This window comes from Scyliorhinus torazame, chromosome 10 (assembly GCF_047496885.1).
Source record: "Scyliorhinus torazame isolate Kashiwa2021f chromosome 10, sScyTor2.1, whole genome shotgun sequence".
NCBI lineage: Eukaryota > Metazoa > Chordata > Chondrichthyes > Carcharhiniformes > Scyliorhinidae > Scyliorhinus > Scyliorhinus torazame.
In genome coordinates this window covers 62,397,422-62,413,641 of record NC_092716.1, presented here as the reverse complement: position 1 = coordinate 62,413,641, position 16,220 = coordinate 62,397,422, and the positions used below count along the sequence as shown (strand labels likewise).

At 53.1% G+C, this 16,220-nt stretch overlaps 1 protein-coding gene across 1 annotated transcript in view; it reads left to right on the top strand.

Annotated features, from left to right (window-relative positions):
• LOC140430223 (ATP-binding cassette sub-family C member 12-like) overlaps positions 1-16,220 on the top strand; it is a 244,029-nt gene that overhangs the window by 51,516 nt on the left and 176,293 nt on the right. Inside the window, exons 10-11 of the mRNA XM_072517656.1 lie at positions 9,690-9,761; positions 11,666-11,790. Of these exons, the coding sequence (XP_072373757.1) occupies positions 9,690-9,761; positions 11,666-11,790 (197 nt within the window). The remainder of the gene's footprint in view (positions 1-9,689; positions 9,762-11,665; positions 11,791-16,220) is intronic.

Sequence of the window (16,220 nt, the reverse complement as noted above, 5' to 3'; positions counted from 1 at the left end):
TGTGTGAGTCCTGGGTGTGTGTGTCCTGGGTGTCAGTGTCCTGGGTGTCGGTGTCCTGGGTGTCGGTGTCCTGGGTGTGTGTGTCCTGGGTGTGTGAGTCCTGGGTGTGTGTGTCTTGGGTGTGTGTGTCCTGGGTGTCGGTGTCCTGGGTGTGTGTGTCCTGGGTGTCCTGGGGGTGTGTGTCCTGGGTGTGTGTGTCCTGGGTGTGTGTGTCCTGGGTGTCGGTGTCCTGGGTGTGTGTGTCCTGGGTGTGTGTGTCCTGGGTGTGTGAGTCCTGGGTGTCGGTGTCCTGGGTGTCGGTGTCCTGGGTGTCGGTGTCCTGGGTGTGTGTGTCCTGGGTGTGTGTGTCCTGGGTGTGTGTGTCCTGGATGTGGGTGTCCTGGGTGTGTGTGTCCTGGTTGTCCTGGGTGTGTGTGTCCTGGGTGTGTGTGTCCTGGGTGTCTTGGGTGTGTGTTTCCTGGGTGTCGGTGTCCTGGGTGTGTGTGTCCTGGGTGTCGGTGTCCTGGGTGTGTGTGTCCTGGGTGTGTGTGTCCTGGGTGTGTGTGTCCTGGGTGTGGGTGTCCTGGGTGTGTGTGTCCTGGTTGTCCTGGTGTGTGTGTCCTTGGGTGTGTGTGTCCTGGGTGTGTGTGTCCTGGGTGTCCTGGGTGTGTGTGTCCTGGGTGCGTGTGTCCTGGGTGTCTGTGTCCTGGGTGTCGGTGTCCTGGGTGTGTGTGTCCTGGGTGTGTGTGTCCTGGCTGTGTGTGTCCTGTGTGTCGGTGTCCTGGGTGTGTGTGTCCTGGGTGTCCTGGGTGTGTGTGTCCTGGGTGTGTGTGTCCTGGGTGTGGGTGTCCTGGGTATCGGTGTCCTGGGTGTGTGTGTCCTGGGCGTGTGTGTCCTGGGTGTCTGTGTCCTGGGTGTGTGTGTCCTGGGTGTGTGTGTCCTGGGTGTGTGTGTGCTGGGTGTGGGTGTCCTGGGTGTGGGTGTCCTGGGTGTGTGTCTCCTGGGAGTGAGTGTCCTGGGTGTTTGTGTCCTGGGTGTCGTTGTGCTGGCTGTGTGTGCTCTGGGTGTGCTTGTCCTGGCTGTGTGTGTCCTGGCTGTGTGTGTCCCGGGTGTGTGTGTCCTGGGTGTGTGTCCTGGGTGTCCTGGGTGTGTGTGTCCTGGGTGTCGGTGTCCTGGGTGTCGGTGTCCTGGGTATGTGTGTCCTGGGTGTGTGTGTCCTGGGTGTGTGTGTCCTGGGTGAGGTTGTCCTGGGTGCCGGTGTCCTGGGTGTGCGTGTCCTGGGTGTGCGTGTCCTGGGTGTGCGTGTCCTGGGTGTCGGTGTCCTGGGTGTGTGTGTTCTGGGTGTCTGTGTCCTGGGTGTGTGTGTCCTGGGTGTTGGTGTCCTGGGTGTGGGTGCCCTGGGTGTGTGTGTCCTGGGTGTCCGTGTCCTGGGTGTGTGTGTTCTGGGTGTCTGTAGTGCACAATGACTTACGTGAGACGAGAAGCAATGAAGTCTATCTAGGCTTTATTAAGCGAGACTTGTTCCCCAGCAGCTCAGTAACAGAATGAGGCTGCGGGGAGAACTCGAGCTCTTATACTCCGCCTTCAGGGCGGAGCCAGAAGTCGGCAGATCCAATCAGGACCCGGGACCTGTCAGTCAATAGCCTCTCGGCTTCACAGGTACCAGATCCCCCCTAATACATACCACCACATTCACCCCTTGTTAAAAAGGAACCAGGCGGGGTGGTGGTTCGCATGGTGGTGGGGGTTTACAAGGCTGACCCAGGAACAAATTTCGAACTGTGGCTATACATATTTAGCCCAACATTTAGCTATGTACAAGTTTGTCAGAACTATTTACAATAAGGAAACATTTTTTATTTTACAACAAAATTCTTGCTTTCTTGGTGTCACGCAGATTCCACGAGTCGAGCGGGCGGTCTGGTCTTCCTCGTTGATTGCCTCAGCCCCGGTGGTGGTGCAGGTGCTGGCTCGGGCGCTGTCGTCTCCGGGAGCGTTGCGCTGTTTGTTCCTGTTTTACTCCTGGGCGGGTACGGGAGGAGGACCGATCCCCCCGGGAAGGGGGCGGTCGTGGGGTGCGCCAGTGGCAGGGAGGGGTTGATAGGTGTTGGGGGGTGGGGTGTTGCCGGCGGGCGCCAGGACCCGCAGGGAGACCGTGTCCTGTCGGCCGTCGGGGTACGCCACATAGGCGTGCTGCGGGTTCGCGTGGAGAAGGTGAACCCTCTCGACCAACAGGTCCGATTTGTGCGCTCGCACATGTTTCCGGAGCAAGATGGGTCCTGGGGCTGCCAGCCAGGTCGGCAGCGACGTTCCGGAGGAGGACTTCCTAGGGAAGACAAGGAGGCGCTCGTGAGGCGTTTGGTTAGTGGTGGTACACGGCAGCGACCGGATGGAGTGGAGGGCATCCGGGAGGACTTCCTGCCACCGGGAAACTGGGAGATCTCTGGACAGTAGGGCCAGTAGGATGGTCTTCCAGACCGTGCCGTTCTCCCTCTCTACCTGCCCGTTCCCCCGGGGGTTGTAGCTGGTCGTCCTGCTCGAGGCAATTCCCTTGCTGAGCAGGAACTCGTCACTCATGAAGGAGGACCCCCTGTCGCTATGGATGTATGCGGGGAAACCGAACAGTGTAAAGATGGTGCCCAGGGCTTTAATGACCATGGCCGCTGTCATGTTGGGGCAGGGAATTGCGAAGGGGAAACGGGAGTTCTCGTCCACCACGTTTAGGAAGTATGCATTGCGGTCGGTGGAGGGGAGGGGCCCTTTGAAATCCAAACTGAGGCGTTCAAAGGGGCGGGAAGCCTTGATCAGGTGCGGTCTATCCGGCCTGAAAAAGTGCGGTTTGCACTCTGTGCAGATGTGGCAGTTCCTGGTGGCTGTACGGACCTCCTCAACAGTGTAGAGGAGGTTGCGGGACTTTACGAAATGGTAGAATCGAGTGACCCCCGGGTGGCAGAGGTCCTCGTGGAGGGCTTGGAGGCGGTCTATTTGTGCGTTGGCACATGTGCCGCGGGATAGGGCATCGGACGGCTCGTTCAGCTTTCCGGGACGATACAAGATCTCATAGTTATAGGTGGAGAGCTCGATCCTCCACCTTAAGATCTTTTCATTCTTAATTTTGCCCCGTTGTGCATTATCGAACATAAAGGCTACCGACCGTTGGTCGGTGAGGAGAGTGAATCTCCTGCCGGCCAGATAATGCCTCCAATGTTGCACAGCTTCCACTATGGCTTGGGCTTCCTTTTCCACTGAGGAGTGGCGGATTTCTGAGGTGTGGAGGGTCCGGGAGAAAAAGGCCACGGGTCTGCCCACTTGGTTAAGAGTGGCCACCAGAGCTACATCGGATGCGTCGCTCTCGACCTGGAAGGGGAGGGACTAGGCGATGGCGCGCATCGTGGCCTTTGCGATATCCGCTTTGATGCAGCTGAAGGCCTGGCGGGCCTCTGTCAACAGGGGGAAGGTAGTGGACTGTATTAGCGGGCGGGCCTTGTCTGCGTACTGGGGGACCCACTGGGCGTAATATGAAATGAAGCCCAGGCAACGTTTCAGGGCTTTGGAGCAGTGGGGGAGGGGGAATTCCATAAGGAGGCGCATGCGTTCGGGGTCGGGGCCTATCACTCCATTGCGCACTACGTATCCCAGGATGGCCAAACGGTTTGTGCTAAAAACGCATTTTTCCTCGTTATATGTGAGGTTCAGGGCGTTAGCGGTCTGGAGGAACTTTTGGAGGTTGGCGTCGTGGTCCTGCTGGTCGTGGCCGCAGATGATTATGTTGTCGAGATACGGGAACGTGGCCTGCAACCCGTGCTGGTCAACCATTCGGTCCATCTCCCGTTGGAAGACCGAGACCCCGTTCGTGACGCCAAATGGGACCCTTAGGAAATGGTATAGCCGCCCGTCTGCCTCGAAGGTGGTGTACTTGCGGTCACCTGGGCGGATGGGGAGCTGGTGGTATGCGGACTTGAGGTCCACGGTGGAACTGGGCAATCCGATTGACCATGTCGGATATGCGGGGGAGAGGGTACGCATCTCGCTGCGTGTACCTGTTGATGGTCTGACTATAGTCTACGACCATCCTTTGCTTCTCCCTGGTCTTCACGACTACCACCTGGGCTCGCCAGGGACTATTGCTGGCCTGGATTATGCCTTCCTTCAGCAACCGCTGGACTTCAGACCGGATAAACGTCCGGTCCTGGGCGCTGTACCGTCTGCTCCTAGTGGCGACGGGTTTGCAATCCGGGGTGAGGTTTGCAAACAAGGACGGCGGTTCAACCTTGAGGGTTGCGAGGCCGCAGATAGTGAGTGGGGGTATTGGGCCGCCGAATTGGAATGTTAGGCTCTGGAGGTTACCCTGGAAGTCTAATCCCAGTAATGTGGGCGAGCAGAGTTGGGGAAGGAAGTAGAACCTGTAGTTCTTAAACTCCCTCCCTTGCACCGTTAGGTTCGCGATGCAGAACCCTTTGATCTCCACTGAGTGGGATCCTGCAGCTAGGGAAATCTTTTGCGTGCTTGGATGGATGGACAGGAAACAGCATCTTACCGTATCTGGGTGAATAAAACTTTCCGTGCTCCGGGAGTCGATCAAGCATGGCGTCTCGTATCCGTTGACCAGCACCGTTGTTGTCGTCGTTTGGAGCGTCCGGGGTCGCGATTGATCCAGTGTCACCGAAGCCAGTCATGGCAGTAGTGTCGCGGAGTTTTCTTCGGACCCCGTGGAGCCGTCTATGCTGGGGTCCTTTGTTGTCAACCAAGATGGCGGCGCCCATGAATCGCACGCGGTCGGGGGTGGACAAAATGGCCGCCCACATGAATCGCACGTGGTCGGGGTGGACAAAATGGCCGCCCCCATGAATCGCACGTGGCTGGGGGGTCACAGGATGGCGGCGCCCATCCTCCCCTCGTGGTGACCGGTGTCATGATATTCAAACACACACATCATGATAGACACACCAACAGACAAATCAGAACACACAACACCACAACCAATCACAGACAAGGACAGGGACAGTATAAAAGGACAAACACGACACCTGGTGGCCAGTATAGCTACACACTCAGGGAGACACCACGTGCAGAGTATCCAGAACGAATTGTATATAGAAGTTGAAATAAAATAGAGTTGTACCAAATACAACTGTGTTGGTTCATCTGTGCATCAGAGCACCCAACACCACATCCAGGACCCAAATTGGCGGCGCCCGCGGGTCGCACATGGGACGCTGGGGGGGGTTGGGATGTGTTGTCCTCGGTCTTCTCCGGGGACGGCGGCGACCCCCCGGGACCGGCACACTGCCACGTAATGGCCCTTTTTGCCGCAGCTTTTACAAGTAGCTGTGCGGGCCGGGCAGCGCTGCCGGGGGTGTTTCGCCTGCACGCAAAAGTAGCAGCGGGCCCCCCCAGGATGGTCTGGCGCTCTAACCGCACAAGGTTGCGGGGGGGGTGGGGGGGGTGCCGGGGAGTCGGTCGCGACGGGGGTCCATGGAGCCCAAGGGGCTGCCGCCGGGTCGGGGCCGTAGGCGCGGGCGTTTTGGGAGGCCAAATCAAGGGCCGCAAGGGCCCGTGCCTCTGAGAGTCCTAGCGACTCTCTTTCTAAAAGTCTCGGACGAATTTGGGGAGAGTTCATACCTGCCACGAATGCATCTCGAATTAGCAGGTCCGTGTGCTCGATCGCGTTCACCGGCGGGCAGTTGCAGTTTTGTCCCAAAATCAGCAGCGCGCCGTAGAATTCCTCGAGCGATTTTCCGGGAATTTGCCGTCTCGACGCAAGTTGGTGGCGCGCGTAGACCTGGTTTACGGGCCGAACGTAGATGCCCTTCAGCAACGCGAGCGCCGTCGGGAAATCCTCCACGTCTTCTATAAGCGAGTAAATCTCCGGGCTTACCCTCGAATGCAGGACCTGCATTTTCTGCTCTTCCGTGATCCGGCAGGGGGCCGTTCGAAGGTAGCCTTCGAAGCATGCTTGCCAGTGTTTGAATACGGCCGCCGAGTTCGCTGCATGGGGGCTGATCCGCAGGCACTCCGGGGCGATCCGGAGCTCCATAGTCTTTTAAGCTCGCTTAATAAATTGTAGCGCACAATGACTTACGCGAGACGAGACGTGATGAAGTATACCTAGGCTTTATTAAGTGAGACTTGTTCCCCAGCAGCTCTGTAACAGAATGAGGCTGCGGGGAGAACTCGAGCTCTTATACTCTGCCTTCAAGGCGGAGCAAGAAGTCGGCAGATCCAACCAGGACCCGGGACCTGTCAGCCAATAGTCTCTCGGCTTCACAGGTACCATATTACCCCTAATACATACCACCACAGTGTCGGTGTCCTGGGTGTCTGTGTCCTGGGTGTCGGTGTCCTGGGTGTGTGTGTCCTGGGTGTGTGTGTCCTGGGTGTGGGTGTCCTGGGTGTGGGTGTCCTGGGTGTCGGTGTCCTGGGTGTGGGTGTCCTGGGTGCCGGCGTCCTGGGTGTCCTGGGTGTGTGTGTCCTGGGTGTCGGTGTCCTGGGTGTGTGTGTCCTGGGTGTCGGTGTCCTGGGTGTGTGTGTCCTGGGTGTCGGTGTCCTGGGTGTGTGTGTCCTGGGTGTCGGTGTCCTGGGTGTGTGTGTCCTGGGTGTCGGTGTCCTGGGTGTGTGTGTCCTGGGTGTTCTGGGTGTGTGTGTCCTGGGAGTCGGTGTCCTGGGTGTGGGTGTCCTGGGTGCCGGCGTCCTGGGTGTCCTGGGTGTGTGTGTCCTGGGTATCGGTGTCCTGGGTGTGTGTGTCCTGGGAGTCGGTGTCCTGGGTGTGTGAGTCCTGGGTGTCGGTGTCCTGGGTGTGTGTGTCCTGGGTGTGTGAGTCCTGGGTGTCGGTGTCCTGGGTGTCGGTGTCCTGGGTGTGTGTGTCCTGGGTGTGTGAGTCCTGGGTGTGTGTGTCCTGGGTGTGTGTGTCCTGGCTGTGTGTGTCCTGGGTGTGTGTGTCCTGGGTGTCGGTGTCCTGGGTGTGTGTGTCCTGGGTGTCGGTGTCCTGGGTGTGTGTGTCCTGGATGTGTGTGTCCTGGGTGTCGGTGTCCTGGGTGTGTGAGTCCTGGGTGTCGGTGTCCTGGGTGTGTGTGTCCTGGGTGTGTGAGTCCTGGGTGTGTGTGTCCTGGGTGTGTGTGTCCTGGGTGTGTGTGTCCTGGGTGTCGGTGTCCTGGGTGTCGGTGTCCTGGGTGTCGGTGTCCTGGGTGTGTGTGTCCTGGATGTGTGTGTCCTGGGTGTCGGTGTCCTGGGTGTGTGAGTCCTGGGTGTCGGTGTCCTGGGTGTGTGTGTCCTGGGTGTGTGAGTCCTGGGTGTGTGTGTCCTGGGTGTGTGTGTCCTGGGTGTGTGTGTCCTGGCTGTGTGTGTCCTGGGTGTGTGTGTCCTGGGTGTCGGTGTCCTGTGTGTGTGTGTCCTGGGTGTCGGTGTCCTGGGTGTGTGAGTCCTGGGTGTCGGTGTCCTGGGTGTGTGTGTCCTGGGTGTCGGTGTCCTGGGTGTGTGAGTCCTGGGTGTGTGTGTCCTGGGTGTGTGTGTCCTGGCTGTGTGTGTCCTGGGTGTCGGTGTCCTGGGTGTGTGAGTCCTGGGTGTGGGAGTCCTGGGTGTGTGTGTCCTGGGTGTCCTGGGTGTCGGTGTCCTGGGTGTGTGTCCCCTGGGTGTGTGTGTCCTGGGTGTGTGAATCCTGGGTGTGGGTGTTCTGGGTGTGTGAGTCCTGGGTGTCCTGGGTGTCGGTGTCCTGGGTGTGTGTCCCCTGGGTGTGTGTGTCCTGGGTGTGTGTGTCCTGGGTGTGTGTGTCCTGGGTGTCCTGGGTGTGTGTGTCTGGGTGTGTGTGTCCTGGGTGTCCAGGGTGTGTGTGTCCTGGGTGTGTGTCCCCTGGGTGTCGGTGTCCTGGGTGTCGGTGTCCTGTGTGTGTGTGTCCTGGGTGTGTGTGTCCTGGGTGTGTGTGTCCTGGGTGTGGGTGTCCTGGGTGTTGGTGTCCTGGGTGTGTGTGTCCTGGGTGTGGGTGTCCTGGGTGTCGGTGTCCTGGGTGTGTGTGTCCTGGGTGTGTGTGTCCTGGGTGTCGGTGTCCTGGGTGTGTGTGTCCTGGGTGTGGGTGTCCTGGGTGTCGGTGTCCTGGGTGTGTGTGTCCTGGGTGTGTGTGTCCTGGGTGTGGGTGTCCTGGGTGTCGGTGTCCTGGGTGTGTGTGTCCTGGGTGTGGGTGTCCTGGGTGTCGGTGTCCTGGGTGTGTGTGTCCTGGGTGTGTGTGTCCTGGGTGTCGGTGTCCTGGGTGTGTGTGTCCTGGGTGTGGGTGTCCTGGGTGTCGGTGTCCTGGGTGTGTGTGTCCTGGGTGTCCTGGGTGTATGTGTCCTGGGTGTGTGTGTCCTGGGTGTCGGTGTCCTGGGTGTGTGTGTCCTTGATGTGTGTGTCCTGGGTGTCCTGGGTGTGTGTGTCCTGGGTGTTGGTGTCCTGGGTGTGTGTGTCCTGGGTGTCGGTGTCCTGGGTGTGTGTGTCCTTGATGTGTGTGTCCTGGGTGTGTGTGTCCTGGGTGTCGGTGTCCTGGGTGTGTGTGTCCTGGGTGTGTCCCCTGGGTGTGTGTCCTCCCCGTCATTGGATGAGTCCCTACGTCGTGCTGGCCCCAGCACTGGCTGGGGGCAGTGTACGCCTGATGGCCTGGGTCGATCCCTGGCCTGTGGTCACTCTGGCACGCCCTGGGGGTGGCCTATGCTTGATGGCCCGGGTCAATCCCTGGCCTTTGGTCGCCCTGGCACCCGCTGGGGGCGGTCTGCATCCGCAGGGGCGGGTGGATCGCCGTGTGGTCCTGCAATACAGAAGACGGCATGCATGGTTAGATACGCAGGCGGGACTGAGGGGGTGGTGGGGAGAAGGGGGGATGAGGGCAGGGGGAAGGGGGGATGAGGGCAGGGGGAAGGGGGGATGAGGGCAGGGGGAAGGGGGTATCTCACTTTGTCCTCGAGTCCGAATGGTGAGGGGCCGCAATTCAGGTGGACCCCCTCTCTCCTGGGGGGGGGGGGGGGGGGGGGGTGAATAGGCGGTCATATAACTGCAGTCCAACGGTCAGGTGTATGTTGGCATAGGTTCAGAGGCCATCCTGCCAATGCAGCGTGCATGGGTGGGTGCAGCTCTGTGGGTCTCAGCTATGGCTGTACCATCCATCATGCGGAGAGGAGGGGGGGGGGGCGCAGTGCCACATGTGTGTGGGGGGGGGGGGTTGGGTGGTTGGTGCCATGGGCACAGTGGAGGGTACTCACCCAAGCTGCCCTGACTAGGTCATTGATCGTCTTGTGGCAGTGCCTGTCGGTCTGCGGGGTTATCACAACGGCACCGACGGCTTCTCACTCCACAGGCGCCTGCTGGTGTTGGCAGCGACCCTGCAGCCATGTCCGGGGTACAGGGCCTCCCTCCTCCGCTCCACGGAGTCAAGAAGCGCTTCGCTGTCCCGGTCCTGGAACCTGGGCGCTGCGCAGTGGGCGGCAATCTTCCCGCGTTGCCGTTTGTCTGCTGATGGCGTCAATTTAAGGTGATGCCATTCCGGATCACGCCAGCGGGCTTCCCGTGACACCAGTGCTGGCCCCGTCCGTTGCGCAGAATTTGTGCAGGTTTGCTGGGTCCGACGCCGGAGTCGTTCGCGTCGGTTTTGACGCCGGTGTCGGAACCTGGATGCGGTAAGGGAGAATCCCGGCCCCTGTATTTGACGAGATGTCCAAGAAGTCTAATGAATAACATGATTTTTTTTCCAGGGCTCGCTTTTAGGAGTTTGTGGAAATGTAGGGAGTGGGAAAAGCTCTTTAATATCTGCTCTATTGGGACAGGTAGGCACATTCTGGATTATTTAGTAACAAAAATGAAGATTATTCACTCCATGTGTTTAAAACATTAAAGTGTATGTAAAGTTTGTCCAGTAGCACAACTGGAATTATCAAAGTGTATGTACTTAGGTCAAAATAGTTAGGCTTCAATGCATATTAACAAAGCATAAAATAAAGTTAAACTTCTCCAAAATTATTTTTCGTTGATTGTTAAAATCAAGATATGTGATTGGTTCTATATGTTTTATTTTGTCTACAATATAAAGAACAAAGAACAAAGAACAAAGAAATGTACAGCACAGGAACAGGCCCTTCGGCCCTCCAAGCCCGTGCCGACCATACTGCCCGACTAAACTACAATCTTCTACACTAAATAAATTCATTGAATATCAAATTTTACCGATGACAAAGTTATAGTGAAGCAGTAACCATGCTAGAACTTTGCAGAGACAGCAGGAAGTAAGGAAGAATATTTCCAAAAGGTTCGAGTGCCAAATGCTGCCAGGAATGTGTGTCAGTAACATGTTTGGCAGGCCACAAGGGCTTCCTCCTTGACTTTACAGGCAGAAGCCCATGAATAAGTAGCTACTGGAGTTGCTGTCCTATGCAGGATAGTCACCCACGCTGAGAACTGCCTGCCCAATCAGAGGCTTGGCAGCTCAGAAACCTCAGCAGCACCATCAGGAAGGGTGGCAATTGCTGAGGATGAAAAGGACACTGCAGCCTACACCAAGTAGACCAACGAAAATTCGAAGAAACCTAAAAACTGTAGTAATGAGGGGCAACCTCTCTGAAGCAATAACGGTTACCTTCCCTGCCTGCGCCACCAGTGAGTCACCATCCCCCCCACATCCATGAATAAAAACAACTTCTCCCCACCCCTGGCATGTCACTAAGGCACTATCAGCATTCAGCTAGCGACATCACCGGGGACAAACTGACATCCGGAAAATGTCAATGGCCTGGTAAAGTAACACTTCATAGGATCCTAAGTTCCCTCCTTATGGTAGGAAATCTGTTCAAAGCCAGTCCCTGGAATGTTCCCCAAGAGTGGAACAGGTTCAAAGAGCCAATCCAGCAGGGCTCACTCCCCCATTCCTGATTTTCGGGCCTCCTCCTGTTGTGATCCTGCCTTGTGAAGGCCAGCAGAATTCTCCCCAAGTGTCAGTCTGGGCTGCCAATGGGCTGCACCAGAAAAGAAAAGTGAGAGTTAATCCCCTGAATTGCAGGAGCAGCAGGAGGAAAGAAATGCACTTGCCAAAGAACTCGGCCACATTTCCCTCCTTTTCTCCTGAAGCGTTGGCAGAGAGCCACTCGAATTTCATGCATGACACTCTGGAAGCACCTGGAGACGTTTCATACCACTGTTTGTCCAGTAGCACAACTGGAATTATATTGCTTGATTTCATCATTTTCTCTTTGTGTTTTGCACTACATTTTTTTTCACAGTTTTCTCACATTTCCATTGTTTAATTTTTCTTTCCAGTTAATTCAATTTTTCTTTCCCTAATTTTATTTCTCTTTCGGTGTCTAATTTGACTTTAATTCTCCCTATTTCTTTCTTTACTAACATCTCTGTTTTACTTGTTATCCTTAAATTTAATTGGTTGAAGAGATAGACTACTATTGCAGTCATTCCCCAAGGTTTATGACCCCCCCCCCCCCCCCACCCCAACCACAGTGTCGCTCTCAATTCACATTTCCAGCAATATGCAATGTCATTCTAATTGGAAAGGTGAGAGGAAGAAAAAAACAGCTGTAGGATTTCACCACAAAGTTTCAAAGACTGAGCAAATGAATTCAGGCAACATTTTCAATTATATTTGACCCACTATTTTGAAAGGTAGAAAAGTATTACCAGAGCTCTGGATGATCAACTATAACTTGATTCTTTTTTCCTCATGCAGATGAATTTACAGAAAGGAGTGGTAGCCGCCAATGGATCATTTGCTTTTGTCTCTCAGCAAGCTTGGATATTTCACGGGACTGTCAGAGAAAATGTACTATTTGGAAAGGTGTATGATGAGGGAAGGTATGTATGATGAGGAAAGGTACATTTGTTGAATTGACAGGGCACGGAGGCACAGTGGTTAGTACTGCTGTCTCACAGTATCAGGGACCCGAGTTCAATCCCAACCTTGGGTGACTAAATTCCGGGCTGGATTCTCCCAAAATGGGACTATGTCCCCACGCCAGTGTAAAAACGCTGGCATTTCACTCCAGAGATTCCTATAAAAAGGATAAGCCAATTCACTCACCTGCAGGGGGCTAGCAGAGACCCAGAGTGATTCACGCAGCTTTAGCTGCGACACGGGACCCCGCACTTCTGGCTTTGAGTCCGCGCATGCGCACGGCGGCAGCCTCCAGCGGCCGCGCCGAGCGCCATGGCGGACTCAGACCGTGGTAGCCTCGCCCCCCCCCCCCCCCCCGATCGGCCACGCGCCCAAAGGTCCAACCGGCCCGATCTTTCCCCCGGCCGCCCTTAAGGCCCCCCACCCCCCCGGTGTCCGATCCCCCCGCCCCCCCACCAGGGCGGCCACGGACTCCACACAAGCTTCCTGAACGGCGATAGGTGGTTAGAACCATGCCGTTGGAAACTCGGCCAGTCGGGAGTGGAGGATCGCTGGGCGTGCCTCTGGCAATGACCCCCCAGCCACGCGGAGTACTCCGCGATCACGCCGATTCTCGGTCCCGGAGAATCACCGGACCGGCGCCAGGCCCGATTTTGACGCAAAATTGGATTCTCCGCCACCGGGCTAAACATGATTTTGGCGTGGGGCTGCAGAGAATCCAGCCCGGAGAATTTGCACATTCTCCCTCTGTCTAATTGGGTTTCCTCCGGGGGCTTTTGCTTTCTCCCAAAGTCCAAAGATGTGTATATTAGGTGTATTAGCCATGCTAAATTTCCCATTAGTGTCCAAAGATGTGCAGGTTAGGTGGATTGACCATGAACAGTGTGCCGAGTTACAGGGATAGGAAGGGGGAGTGAGTCTCGGTAGAGTGCTCTTTTGGAGGGTGGAGCAGACTCGATGGGCTGAATGGCCTCCTTCTGCACTGCAAGGATTCTATGATGTAATCTGCTGCATTATTTTGAGATACTGAGGAAGCAATCTTTAGCTTGGGGGAATCACCCTTCCGAAGGTAATCACCAATATTTCAAATGAACCTCTTTGTTAGCATGTCCCTATTATATTGATCTATTTCAGCTTATATCATATTCAGGATAAGCCAACCTATGCTTTTTGACTGATTATGGTTATTAGCACTGATTTGAAGGTGAAATTGAAAATATCACAGTAACTGATTAAAGCCTTTCACTTTAATACTTTGAGGAGCCTAATTATATGTCTGCATCGAAACCAAAACTATAGAACTAAATTGTAATTGACTATAATCATATAGATGGAAAGGTTTTCTGGTTCTGTGTTTCTGTAACTCAGTGCGATGACATTCTGCCTGAGATGTAAGTTATAAGAACTTTATTCAGCGAGTTAAAATGATCAGAACATAAACAATTAAAACATTGCAAGGAGTAGACAGAGACAGTGGAACTTAATATTTTTACAGGTTACTTTACGGGTCTATAGAAGGATCTGTATGTCCATTGTTTAAAATATAACTAAAGCGGCAAATTCTGAGTATACTCAGCTAGCCAGGCAGCATGTATGGAGAGAGCAGAGCATTGTTTAAAATTCAGACCCTTTCCAAAACTGAAAACTAAATTGTGAAAAAAACATTAATAGATTAAAAAAAGAAGGAATATCTTGAAAATAAAATAACCTTCCAGAAAGGAATGGTAAATAGAATAATCTCAATCAAACAATAGACAAAAACACCAACTATTAAAGAAAAAGATAACATTACAGATGAAAAGCAAGGAAAGTGGTGTAAGAGCAGAAACATGCACATATTCGAGCATGGACATACCCACAAAGTCACATCACACAAACAGTACGAAATAGAATAGCTTGTGAAGTTTTTACATGGAGAACAGGAGATGTTTAAATTGCACAGAAGATATTAGTGTCCGACAATAGGAAACGTAAGGAGAAAAATCAATGAAATAAAATAACTGACAGGATAAAAAGTATGAATAGCTGAGATGCTGCAGGTAGAAAGGAAGCTGGTAAAACACACTTTAGTGTGTAGGCTCCAGTGAGTGAAGAACCAGGGAACAAAAAAGTCAGGTTGAGAACAAGGATGCCAATCACTCAGCCAGTATAGCATTTGATAATATTTGGAAATTGCAACAAAGTTCAAAGCTTGTTGTCAACGTTTTTCAGCTGTTGCTAGAATCAGATAGTCAATATTTTAATGTTATCAGCAAGAAAAAGAGCAAATTCTTCTCATTCAACTGGTTTAACTGAGCCTGATTTGCTGCTCTAGTTTGCAAGTTTATATTGCAATTTCTTTAGGTTATCAGTTTCAATAATGAGTAATAATTTCTCAGCATCATAACCAAGAACAAAGCGACATTGTCCAAGAATGTAAAATTGCATTTGTTCCCAATTGTTTATAAATGTGTGAAAATAAAATACATATCCCAACCTGAATTTAATTGCTGCTGTAAATATTGGGATGTAATGGCATGGTATACTTATTTTCAATCCATTACTTCATTTTTACCTATCGATTGAGAGGGGTTTCTTACACAGGGGAACAACTTTCAGTGCATGCTGGCAGCAGAAAGCCTTGTCTGTCAGAAGTACATGCTGAAAAATCCTAGGTGTAGTGCCTAATATTTTGCACCCATCGATCTATGTGGAAGATCATTATAATTCCAGGTTATTGCAGCCGGCAGATGTTGTGAAAGATCAATTGGATACACTGCTACACGCGCACACACAGTTTTTTCCTTTCTGGGAATTGGTTCTGTGGGACTCTGTGCCTATTGTTTTCTGTAACTTCGAATGATTGGCTGAGATACCCTGGGGTGGGTGAGATTCCCCACTGCTAGTGCGTGCTTGTAAATTACCCCAGGAGGTGCCAATTCACAACAACACTTGAATTGCGACATTTTAGAATTTTAGCTCAGCTGGCGGTCAGCAGCACTGCCCAAAGCTGCAGACTGGCTGTCCGAACCGTCGGAATTTCTCCAGGTTTCTCCAAATTCGCCATCCAATGGTCAGAAGAAGGCTTCCACAAAACACATTGTACAGAAGTAATGTCTTCGAGAGACAATTACTTTAATGCACCAGAGGAAGTGGATGAGTTTGTAAAGAAATATGGACTGGGGCAAACTAAGTTGTGAATTGTTAGGGCCATTTGCATCTGTATTTATTGTGAGATTTTTGTATTGTGCGTGAGGAGACGTGGTTGTTGCTGCGGGATTTCCCTGGGCAAGTTTGTAGTTTGTATTTTTGCAGTTGTTTGTGGGATGAGTGTTGGTTTTCTTTTACCCTTTATCTTTTTATCTCAAAGTTGGATGTAGGTGGGTTGGTTGGTTGTTGGTATGACTTTTCTCTGGTTTTACCCTGTGCAGGGGTCACCTTGATATCTGTAAAGTTAGTTAATGGGAGCGGAGAAAAGGGGATACAAAGAACAAAGAAAAGTACAGCACAGGAACAGGCCCTTCGGCCTTCCAAGTCTGCGCCGAACATGCTGCCCGTCAAAACGAAAAGTTCTGCACTTCCGGGGTGCGTATCCCTCTATTCTCATCCTATTCATGTATTTGTCAAGACGCCTCTTAAACGTCACTATCGGCCCTCCTTCCACCACCTCCTCTGGCAGTGAGTTCCAGGCACCCACTACCCTCTGTGTAAAAAACTTGCCTCGTACATCTACTCTAAATCTTGCACCTTAAACCTATGCCCCCTCGTAATTGTCCCCTCTACCCTGGGAAAAAGCCTCTGACTATTCACTCTGTCTATGCCCCTCATAATTTTGTAGACCTCTATCAGGTCACCCCTCAACCTCCGTCATTCCAGTTAGAACAAACTGAGTTTATTCAACCTCTCCTCATAGCTAATGCCCTCCATACTAGGCAACATCCTGGTAAATCTCTTCTGCACCCTTTTCAAAGCCTCCACATCCTTCTGGTAGTGTGGCGACCAGAAGTGAACACTATACTCCAAGTGTGGCCTAAATAAGGTTCTATACAACTGCAACAGGACTTGCCAATTATTATACTCAATGCCCCGGCCAATTAAGGCAAGAATGCCGTATTCCTCCTTGACTACCTTCTCCACCTGTTTTGCCACTTTCAGTGACCTGTGGACCTGTACACCTAGATCTCTCTGACTGTCAGTACTCTTGAGGGTTCTACCATTCACTGAATATTCCCTATGCTGATTTGACCTTCCAAAATGCGTTACCTCACATTTGTCCGGATTAAACTCCATCTGCCATCTCTCCGCCCAAGTCTCCAAATAATCTAAATCCTGCTGTATCCTCTGACAGTCCTCATCGCTATCCGCAATTCCACCAACCTTTGTGTCGTCCGCAAACTTACTAATCAGACCA